Raw genomic sequence first — 10,916 nt, forward strand, 5'->3', positions numbered from 1 at the left:
GAGATGGAGAGAGGGAAAGTGATAAATCTCTACCCAGGAGAGATGGCCAGGCTACAATCCCTTCTCTTTCTCTTCTATTCTCCTCTTGGGATTTTGGGCACATGCACACACACCCATCATGAATTTTAAGCTGCCGAGTCTGGGACTCAAACCATGGTGCACCTTAACCTCCATGCCACCTGCTGGCCTCTGGGTGCAGACATTTTTAAGGCTGAGTGGGTCTATGGATGTGGACATAATAAAAAGTCCATTTATAACAAAGACTGCCAAATTGCTTTCTGGGGTGAGAGCACCTGCCTCGCTTCTTTGGCAGCATCAAGTATTACTGTTTAATAAAGCGTTAATGTTTGTTTGCTATAGAGCATGTGTGTATCCTGGATAGAGACAGCAAGAGAGAGGGGAAGGGAGGAATCACCGCCTGGGCGGGATGGCCACGCCACTGGCTCGTCTCCTCCATTCTTCTCTTGGAATTTTGAATCTGCAGGCATATGCACCTGGCATGTTTCTTTTCAAGCCACTAGGCCCAGGACTCAAATAGTGCAGCCAGCCATGTGGGTTCCAGCCGCCTCACCGCCATGCCACCTATTTTATTAAAATAAATACCTGGGGGCCAGCAGGTGCCACAGGGGTTAAGGTGCTGGACACTCCCACACGGCCGACCAGGGACCAGCAGGTGGCGCGGGGGTTAAGGTGCTGGACACATCCACATGGCCGACCATGGTTCAAGTCCTAGATGTGGTGGCTTGCTTTCTCTCTCTCTCTCTCTTGCTTTCTGTGTGTTTCTCTCAAATTAAAATAGATGGAATAAATTAAAAACTTAAATAAATTAAATAATTATTTAAAAATACACAAAAAAACCTCTCTATTTTAAGAGAGGAAAGCAGCATCTGATTGTTTTACTGTGAATTTCTTTATCTTTTAGAAAAAGAATAATATATTTAATTTAATTTATTTATTAATTACTATTATTTTTAAATTTGACCAGAGAGAGAGAAAGGAAGAGTGAGAAAGCAAGCTACCAACTCTGGGACTTGAACTGTGGTTAGCCATGTGGGAGTTCAGCACCTTAACCACCACCACCTGCTGGCCCTAGTGAATTTTTTTACCTTACTAGTGAGACTGATATTTGGGAACGGTCTCTGATTTTGTTCTTCTGCTCAGATTAAAATAACCCTTGTTCATATTTGTTGCAAATTCTGATTATTTTTCGTCTGTTCAGCTATGTGAAAATCATAAGCCGTTTTTGAAATCACAGTGACCCCCAGTGGTAGAGGCTGGTAATGCTTGAAGGCGCTGGCTCAGCCAAGGTACACACTGGCTCGTGTGATCCCAAAGCAACTAAATTGGAAGGTGCCACAGACCCGCTGCTGTGTTTCCCCGGAGGCATGCCAAGGGCAGACAGAGCAAGGGGGAAAGTAGCCTGGCTCACTTACGAATCATTCGTAGAGCTGGAACCAGAATCCACATCTGATACCTGGGGTGAAAATCCCAGCAATAGGCTTTGAAAACATGTCACTCCCAGTCAAGGGACTGAGGTTGTCCTGGAAGGGAGGTTGTGCATACTCCAAGGGGCAAGAGGAGGGAGGAGAATGGAGATCGACCCTAGGGTATGCTTCCTGGGGGGTCTGCCGCCAGGAGCGGGCTGGATGCGGGCCAGCTGGACTGCTCTGCCTGCCTGTCCTTGTGGGTACACCCCCACGATGCTCTGTGTCCCCACAATGGTACTTCGGCTAAGTCCTGCAACCTGTGGGAGGGGATGACAGCTGTGTGCCGCCACGTACTCCTGGGCGGTGTGGATGTGACGCAAAGTGCTCACGGGCTCTTGTTGGGTGTGGTCCCCAGATCTCGGGATCCTCCTGGGCATGGCCTTGGGGAACAAGAGCTCAGAGGTGTGGCCGGTGACCCAGAGCAAGGAGTGTGCTGTCACAGGCTTTCTGCGGGAGAAGCTGCAGTACAGGAACCGGCTACAGTACATGGTAACCACACGGGCTCCCCTGGCTGGGCTTGGGACACTCAGGGCCCTCCTTGGATCTGTGGCAGCCTGAGCTTACCATGGTGCCCTTTCCTGCCTTCTCCCACACACTGAGGACTGAGGAGTCCGGTCTGCACTGACCGTCCCTTTTCCCACCATGCCCCAGGGCCTCGGCCACTCCCCTTGACTGGATACTAGATCTCACCTCCAATATGGTGGTCACCTTATGACTCAGAAACCCTTGTGGGGACCCCAGGAACTCAGCAGCAGGGGAGACAAGGACCCAGGACTGGAATGTTCAGTTCTTTTTGTAGGCTGGAGATGCCCCATGATGCTATGCCTTATTTTATTTTATTTTTTGCAGCATGCACATGCACTCACTGGAGAGCGACAGAGCGGGAAAGTGAGAAAGCACTCTCCCTTCTCCATCTTTCTTCCTTTTGGGATTTTTGCACTAGCGTGTGGCATAGTTTTCAAGCCCTTGGGGCCAAGATTCAAACCACGGTTGGCCATGTGGGATCTGGTTTCTGATGTGGTTTAACCACTGCAGTGGGACCAGCCCTCCATATGCCTTTCTTTCTTTCTTTTTTTATCCTACAGGGCGCATGCGCTTGCCAGACAGAGACAGAAAGCGAGAAATCACCCCCCAGGGGGGATGGTCACGCCGCAATCCCTTCTCCTCCATTCTCCTCTTGGGATCTTGGGCACGCACGCACACGCGCTCGGCATGAGTTTTAAGCCACCGGGTCCGGGACGCAAACTGCGGTCGACTACGTGGGAGTCCAGCGACATAGCCATTACGCTAACTGCTGGTCCCTCCATGTGCCTTTCTTTAACAGCTTCATTGAGGCCTACTTCACACACCGCCGGCTCCCCCCGAGCGTGTACGACTCAGTGATGTTTATGTTTAGTATGGGCACAGCGCTGTGCTAATGTCACAAGAGGCTTTTGGAACATCTTCCTCACCCCCAAAATATAATGTGGCTTTTTTTTTTTTTTTTTAAGAGGTTTTTGCTATACGGTGCGTGCGCTCACCACCAGAAAGACAGAGAGAAACAGAAAACGAGAAATCACGCTCCGGGGCGGGGCCACAATCCCTTCTCCTCCATTCTCCTCTCAGGATCTTGGGCATGCACGCACACGTGCCCGGCGTGAGTCCAAGTCACTGGGTCCGGGACATGAACCGCAGCCGACTACACTGGAGTCCAGCAACACACAGCCATTATGCTAACTGCTGGTCCCTAGTGTGGCTTTCTTACAGTAAATCCTCAGCCAGGCCTGAAACGTCCCCTCACAGGAACCAGCGAGTTGTCCTGATGGCAGTTGGGAGCCAGGCCTGTCTTTGCAGGGAACCCCTGAGCTGCGGAAGGGCTGGGCCTGGGGTGCTCTCCGACATCACAAGTGCTGGGACGCTGGGGGACCTGTCCGAGCCTCTGGTGCCTCGCCCTCATTCTCTGCTCCCTGCCTCCCCAGAAACACTACTTCCCCATCAACTACAGGATCGGCGTGCCTTACGAGGGGGTGCTGCGCGCGGCCAACATCACCAGGCTGGTGAGACTCCCTGGGTGTGGCCGGGGCAGCCCTGGCCGGGGCCTTCCCTCAGCCTCTTAAGCAAGCCGGTCCTCGGCCAAGGTGCAGGGTTGCCCGCTGTCCTCACTGGACACCCCGCGGTCTGCCCCGGTGGGAGGGGGTCGGGAGGGGCCGAAGTCGGGCTGCAGTGACTTCTCCTGTCCCGGCAGCGGAGGGCCCGGATGAGTGAGCGGGAGCTGCGGTACCTGTGGGTCTTGGTGAGTCTCAGTGCTGCCGAGTCGGTGCAGGACGTGCTGCTCGAGGGCCACCCATCCTGGCAGTACCTGCAGGACGTCCAGACGCTGCTGCAGAACGTCCAGGAGGGCCTCACGGTGAGCTGCGCGTGCGGCGGGCGGGCGGGCGGCAGTGCGTGCGCATGCGCGTGCGCCAGGCGGCAGGTGCGGCTGCGGGCTGTGAACACGTGGACAGTTTGGGCCTGTCTTGCAAGTTTTGGAACTTGGGGAGGGGTTCAGGAAAAGGAAGCTGGGGAAGGGGGAGCAGCATGATGACTCGGGTGGGCCCGACGGGGGGCCGGAGATGCCCCCGAGACCCTGTTCCGGGCTCTGTCTCTGCCCTGAATCCTGGGCGGGGCAGGTTGTGGAACCCCGACTCTGTTCCTACATCCGCCTCCCAGGCAGCTAGGACCACAGGTGTGAATCCCTGGGCTGGCCTGTTCGGTTGGGCCTGGAACGGAACCTTGGCCTCTCATGCGGTCCCAGCCACGTCTATCGGGTGATGAAACTATTCGGTATCAGGTGTCCGTCGTTCATACATGATGTTGTGCATTTGTCAAAACCCACAGAACTACGACCCAGAGCGTGAACCCTGATATAAACCACGGAATTTAATTAGGAATTACTTAATTTAAGACGAGGCCAGACAGTGATGCAGGAGATCCCACATGGGAAGGTTCCTGGTTCAAGTCTGGAAACCTCCCAGAGAATGCCGGTACCACTTGCCCCCGGGCGTGGCTGAAGGCTGGGGGGGGATCATGGCATCAAGACCCCATTGGGAGTATGTGCTTGCTCTCTCTCTCCCTGTCTTGTTCATGGAAGGAATAAGTAAACATTTAAGAGTAAATAAAGACACCCCTCCTCCCCATTACAGTTGTGCAAGTGCCAGCAGGAGGTGTGGTTAAGGCGCTACACTCCCACATGGCCGGCTGTGGTTTAAGTCCCAGACCCAGTCCACAGTGCATGTGTGCCCAAAATCCCAAGAGGAGGAGGAATTATGGTATGGCCATCTTCCTGGGGATGATTTCTCATCTTCCCCCCCCTCCCCCTCTCCATCGGGTGCTCACGCTCTATGGCAAAAACCTTTAAAAATAACATTTTTTTTTTGTGCAGAGGTTTTTGCTATAGGGCGCGTGTGCTCGCCAGAAAGACAGAGAGAGACAGAGACACAGAAAGCGAGAAATCACCCCCAGGGGGAATGGCCATGCCGCAATCCCTTCTCCTCTATTCTCCTCTTGGGATCTTGGGCATGCACGCACACGTGCCCAGCATGAGTTTAAGCCACCGGGTCTGGGACTCGAACCACGGTTGACTACATGGGAGTCCAGTGACATAGCCATTATGCTAACTGCTGGTCCCTAAAAGTAAATTAAAAAAAAAAAAAAAAAGAGTAAGGCAAGACGTTATTGTGTGCCTGTGAAAGCCGCGCATAGGCCATGGACCCCGCCCACCTCATGTCCACCCCACCCCCATCGGCCCTCAGGACCCTGGCGCACACCTGTCCCAGGGACCCACCTGCTGCCCGGCCCAGCCAGCTGCCTGGCTTCATCTGCTGACGAGGCCCAGTCCGCGGCCAGAGCATCCAGCACCGACTGTGAGCTTCCCGTGAGAAAAGGGCCGAGGGCCCAGCAACTGTTTGTGCAGCTGTCGAGAACTTTCCGGGGACAGGATGGTGGGGGTGGTGGGGAGGCTCTCTCAAGTCCTGCGGAGGTCAGGGGACCCAGCCATGTCCTGGGAGGCTCTTCTGTGTCCATGGCTGTCAGGGATGATGGAGCTGTCCCTGTGCTTCGAGAGCGTTCCTCGCTCTGGGAGGCCCCTGAGAGCTGGGCTGGGGGCTGGGGAGGACCTGGGGCCCGAGCCCGAGCTCCCTGGGCCTCTCTGTTGGAAGGACTGCACATCTGGATATGCTTTATTCAGAGCTAACCAGCTCTTTAAAAATCTCTCCTTTAACAACGTTAGTGTCTAGGGCCTGGCTTTTAAGATGAATTAACATACAGGAAATCCACCCTTCAGACTTCCTCCGGAATCTCCCAGTGGCAGTGTAATGTGGAGGGAGACCTGGCCTGGGAGCGGTCACCAGGGTTCCAGCTGCAGCTGTGTCCAACGGTGTGACCTCGGACAAGTGGTTTTGCCTCTGGGCCTCAGATCCACCACTTGTAAAGGGAAGGGGCTGGAACAAAGCCTGAAGCATATCCGCTGTAAAACTCCTATCTGGCATCTCCATTCTCCCGCCTCATCCACTCGTACAAGGCCACACCGCCCGATTCCTGGTTCTGCAGTTTTTTACCACATGTCCTTCCCCTCTTTCTTTTTTTTTCTCTCCCCGCCCTTTTTGTTTAAGATTTTTGCAGGAGGGCACATGCACTCTCCAGAGACTGAGAGAGAGACAGAGAGAGAAAGTGAGAAATCACCCCCAGGGGAGATGGCCATGCTGCAATCCCTTCTCCATTCTCCTCTTGAGATCTTGGCCATGCACGTGCACACACACAGGCCCAGCATGTTTCAAGCCACTGGGGCCAGGACTCGAACCACAGTTGGCCACATGGGAGTCCAACGCCTCAACCACTATGCCACCTCTGGCCCCCCTCCCTTGCTTTCATTAAGTTTTCTTTAAAATAATAAACATAAGATCCTAGATGGAGGCCATAGGGGCTGTGCAGGGAGGGAGCACGCTTTATACCGATGACATGAAATTTGCCATTTTATGCCAATTCTGCAGCAATTGCGTTCACAGTGTCGAGCGACCATCACGTATTTCCAGAACTCACATCATCCCAAACGAAAATCGTGCACATCCAGCATCACTCCTCATCCCCACTTCTCTGCACCCCTGGTCACCCACAGTCTGCTCTTTGCTACTATCCATTTGTGTCTTCTAGGGACCGCATACGTGGCACAGTAGCTGTCCTGTCCGGCTCCTTTCATGGAGCGAGTTTTCCTTTCTTTCTTTCTTTCTTTCTTTTTTTTTTTTGTTTTTGTTTTTGAGATTTTGCTAGGGCAGGTGTGCTCACTGGAGAGACAGAGAGACACAGAAAGTGAGACACCCCCCCCCCCCCTCACCCAGGATGGTCATGTTGTAATCCCTTCTCCTCCATTCATTCCTTGGGATTTGGGGCACACACATGTGCCTGACATTTTTCAAGCCTCCAGGTCTAGGACTCAAACCATGCAGTCGGCCATTTGGGATCCAGCCGCCTTAACCATTGTGCCACCAGCTGGCCCCATCGTGGCATCTTCTACAACAGCGCCGGCCCACCCTCTCAGGGATTTCCCTCCCTCAGCACCCATGGTGGTCCCCGTGTGCTCATCTTTGTCGAGTTTTATGAAGAGAAGCCCCCGAGCTTTGAGCCGGACACACGGCCCTCCCCGCGGGACCTGTGCCTCCGTGTCCCCCTATGAGGTCTTCTCTTCTTGATGCTGATGAGGTCTTGACCTCCTCCTGAACACTTCCTGGGTCAGGGGCTCCTCACGTGGTTGGTGGGTGGCCGTGCTTGGGCTAGGCCAGCAGAATGCCCCCACTTCCACCCTGGCCCGTGCTCTGCATTCGTCTTCTCCAGGGATGGAGGAGCAGAAGCCCCTGGGTGAGAGGTGCTGCCTGGCACCTGCAGGAAGAGCAGGGTGGGCAATAACGCACAGGCTGCTGTCACCAGAAGTCTTGTTCTTCTGTGACTCTGGGCAGCTCCTGGCGACAGCTCTCGGGAGTCTCCCGTCTCTTCACTGGTCCTGAGGGGTTCTTCTCTTTCAGGATGTGGAGGTCAGCCCCAAGGTGGAGGCCGTGCTGTCCCACCTGAACACCCCAGGCCTGATCCTGAAGCTGGTGCGGCCCAAAGCTCTGCTGGACAACTGCTTCCGGGTCATGGAGCTGTTGTACTGCCCTTGCTGTAAGGAAGCAGGTGCTGGGGCGGGCGGCCGGGGGGAGCCAGTGCCTGCTGGGTGGGCCCTTTCCGTCCAGGGCCGCAGGCCCTCTCTGGAAGTCACGATGGGCCCTGGGCAGGAGCAAGGACATGTGGCTTGGCCTGGGCAAGGTGATCTCGATTGGCCTTGCAGTCCTTTTTCGGTCCCTTGCAGGTAAACACAACTCGGACCTAAACTGGCAGGACTGCGAGGTGCCCAGCCCTCAGGACCACAGCCCGTGGCCCTCGTTGCAGTGTGCGGCCGCTCAGCCCAACCCTGCACCCCAGCAGCCCTCCACCTCCCTCCCCCATCCCCCCGGCGAAGGCCGGCCCTGAGCCCCTGTATGGAAATTCCACCGGGCCTGAGACTGCGCAGGGTGGTGGGGAGCCCTCCCCAGGAAAGAACCCGGGGTGGGTGTAATCCCTCCGATTCTGTGCTCAGCGTCCAGCCTTCGCTCTTACGTGGTCTCCCGCAGCTGCTGTTGCCGCGAGGGCTGCGGCGGTGCCCAGTGGGCGGGTGGGGATGGCGACACCAGTAGCGACTCCAATCCTCACCCCGGCAGGCATCAAGGCCCCACAGCCCAGCCCAGGGGAAGCGCTGGCCGAGGGCAGAGCTAAATGCCACATCTTGCCACAGTGGATGCTCTTCCAGTCCAATTTTTTTTTTTTTTTGTATTAAATGCCCGGTTTGTTTGGTCTAGTCTGGTCTGGTTGCATCTGCGAGGCTGAGGCCGGAGGGCGCAGGGGTGGGAGGGGTGGCACTGGACGGCTGAGGATGAGTGGACAGGGCCTTATGGGCATAGAATAAGGGGCACTCAGGGATCAGGTTCCCCCCAGCCCTGCCCCAGCCCCTGGAGCTTCCACAACCCTAGGGTAGGGGTGTCCTCTGGGAGTGTTGGGGGGATCCCCTGGAGGTGACTGGCCACTCTCCTTCTCTTTGGCAACCCCCAGATCGTCCCCAGCAGGGACAGAGGGGAGGCATTGCAGAGACCCACTCTTACCCCTGGGGCTTGTGCTCGGGCCAGGGAGCAGTGGGCCGCCGGAGAGCAGCGGGCCGCCGGGGAGCAGCGGGCCGGGGAGCCAGGCGGAGGCAGGGTGTTAATTACAGTACAACTTTATTAATACTGGAGTCTTCACAGTGCATTTGTTACTTGTAGCAGTGACTAAATCAAGGGGAGGACGGAGGAGAGGGGCGGGGGGAGAATTTATCCAAAAACCGACAGAAAGAAAAGAATCGAAATGGTTCAGATGGGATGGAGGAGCAGGTCGGGGGAGAAAGGGTGAGTAGGAACCAGGAGGGGTGGCCTGGGGTGGGAAAATAAATTAAAAAAAAGGAACAAGTTAACAACAGCACCAGAAAAGTTACTTCAGCCGAAAGACGCCTTTGAAAAGAATATTTCTCTGTACAAAGTGAAAAATAAAACAAACGCAAAGAAGTCCCCCAAACCAAAGTCTGTGATGTGGGATGTTCGGCTCGGATCTCCAGGGGGGTGGGCCTATGAGGTGGTCACTAAATCCACGAGAGGGTGGGGTGAGTTACGAGATGAGGGGACAGAGTATGTACAGCCCGAGGGCTGGGAGGGGAGGAGGTGGGAATGGGGGTGTGCCACACCCACCCCTCCCTGGGAAGCTCCTGCCTCCCTTCCCATCAGGGCCTCCAAAGCCCAAGGTGTACCCCACCCCTAGGGAAGGGGTGACCCCTTCCTGGAAGGAGCCTCTTGGACCCAGCCACACCCCTGGGCAGCAGAGGCCCTGCTGCCCACCTGCTGTTCCTCGCACTGTTCCCATCTCACATCCTGCATCCTACTCCATCCACCCACCGGGGCAAACCCCAACACAGCCTGGGGTGGGGGAACAGAAATCCTACCCCACGGCCCTTGAACCGGTCATCTGCTGTCCTGGCCCCAAACCTGGAGCTCTGGCATTGGCCTGGGCTTGGTGGGCCCAGTGCCGCACCAGGAACCATTCTCCATCAGCCCCGGGGGCGCCCTTGACCCCCAGCCCCACCTGGCAGCCCTGCCAGATCCCTGTTCACAGCTCAAGGACTCCCAGGAGATCCAGCCTGGGAGGATCAGACCCAACACATTCCATTCAGACCAAGGAAAGCCTCCTCTCCAGACCCGGGAGGCCCCTACCCTGTGGCCGACAATGCCCTTTGCACCCTGACATGCGGGACCACCAGGAATCCCTCCACTTGCCCTAGGCTCACGTGCTTTGACCTGCTTACTCGGTGTGACCCGGTGCGAGGAGTGGGAAGGGCATTCCCACCCCTCCGCCCGCCCCCAGCACAGGCCTGGAGCTGTGGGGGGAGGGCCCTGGGAGGGCATCTCCTCTGGCAACCGAAGTCAGAGCCAAGCTCCCCAGATTCGCTCCTGCCCTGCTCAGGCCCTTGGACCACAGCAGACAGGCCTGGAGGCCCACATTGCCACCCCTGCCCCCCCCAACCCTGCAACCTTAAAACTCTGGAGTAACAGCTTCCCTGGCTTTGGGGGAGCTGATCTGTCCTCCTCCTCCTGCTCTGGGCCTTCCAGGCCACCGCGGGAGGGCCCTGTCTCTTAGGCACTCACAGACACACCCTGTACTGTCACCCTGCCCCACATTGTGGCTCCATTTTATTATATTCATAAAACAGCCCTCCCACACCCTCTGCTGCTCCAGCACCCACCCCAAAGGTGGCTAAAACTGACCGCACAATGCCACCAGACTCACTTGTGCCCACGTCAAAACAGACGCCCGAACCCAGCTCCGCATGGTGGCCGGCCCCTGGACTCCTTTCCCTGCTACCCCTGGTCTCTGAGGGGCTGTCTTCCTTGTCCCCACTCCAGGCACACCTCATGGGGGTGGGAAGCGCCCGAGAGTCTCTTGAGCGTCCCTGGGCAGGTCCCTGCATTTCCTCCTTTCCACCTCAACCTGCCACACACAGGAGGCTTAGCTCTGGGCAACCCTCTGGGCGCCCCACCTGGTGGCCCAGCCTGAAGAGGCAGAGAGGGCCAGAGAGGAGGAGGGGACCGTCGGGGAGCAGGGGCTGGCATTCGAGGGCGGGCCAGGATGGTGAGAGGGGGCCCGCCTGCAGGAGGAGGAAGGACGAGTGGGCAAGAAAAGTAGAAAACGGGCTCCGGGGCGACCCGCAGGCTCCATCCCCGCGGCCCGCGGAAGAGTTCACCGCTGAACCCCTGCCCGAAGGTCCATGCAGTGGCCTGGCCGCGCCTCTGCTCTGCGCTCTCCGGGCTGTGCCTCTGCGGAGCGGCA

The 10,916-nt window shown here is 56.7% G+C and overlaps 2 protein-coding genes across 6 annotated transcripts in view; one reads left to right on the forward strand and one right to left on the reverse strand.

Moving 5' to 3' along the window:
- IL34 (interleukin 34) overlaps positions 1-8,367 on the forward strand; it is a 66,082-nt gene extending 57,715 nt beyond the window's left edge. For 4 of the 5 annotated variants that reach the window (XM_006152656.2, XM_006152658.3, XM_006152657.2 and 1 more), the window contains exons 3-8: positions 1,843-1,976; positions 3,446-3,523; positions 3,712-3,873; positions 5,258-5,368; positions 7,520-7,655; positions 7,843-8,367. In XM_006152656.2, coding sequence (XP_006152718.1) covers positions 1,843-1,976; positions 3,446-3,523; positions 3,712-3,873; positions 5,258-5,368; positions 7,520-7,655; positions 7,843-8,003 — 782 coding nt within the window. In that variant the 3' untranslated portion in view covers positions 8,004-8,367. The remainder of the gene's footprint in view (positions 1-1,842; positions 1,977-3,445; positions 3,524-3,711; positions 3,874-5,257; positions 5,369-7,519; positions 7,656-7,842) is intronic. The other variant, XM_006152659.2, reaches the window with a different exon arrangement.
- Positions 8,368-10,826: 2,459 nt separating this feature from the next.
- MTSS2 (MTSS I-BAR domain containing 2) overlaps positions 10,827-10,916 on the reverse strand; it is a 20,583-nt gene continuing 20,493 nt past the window's right edge. Inside the window, exon 16 of the mRNA XM_006152744.3 lies at positions 10,827-10,903. Coding sequence (XP_006152806.1) covers positions 10,827-10,903 — 77 coding nt within the window. The remainder of the gene's footprint in view (positions 10,904-10,916) is intronic.

The sequence above is a fragment of the Tupaia chinensis genome, unplaced genomic scaffold, assembly GCF_000334495.1.
Source record: "Tupaia chinensis unplaced genomic scaffold, TupChi_1.0 Scaffold000355_1, whole genome shotgun sequence".
In the NCBI taxonomy this organism is placed as follows: Eukaryota; Metazoa; Chordata; class Mammalia; order Scandentia; family Tupaiidae; genus Tupaia; species Tupaia belangeri.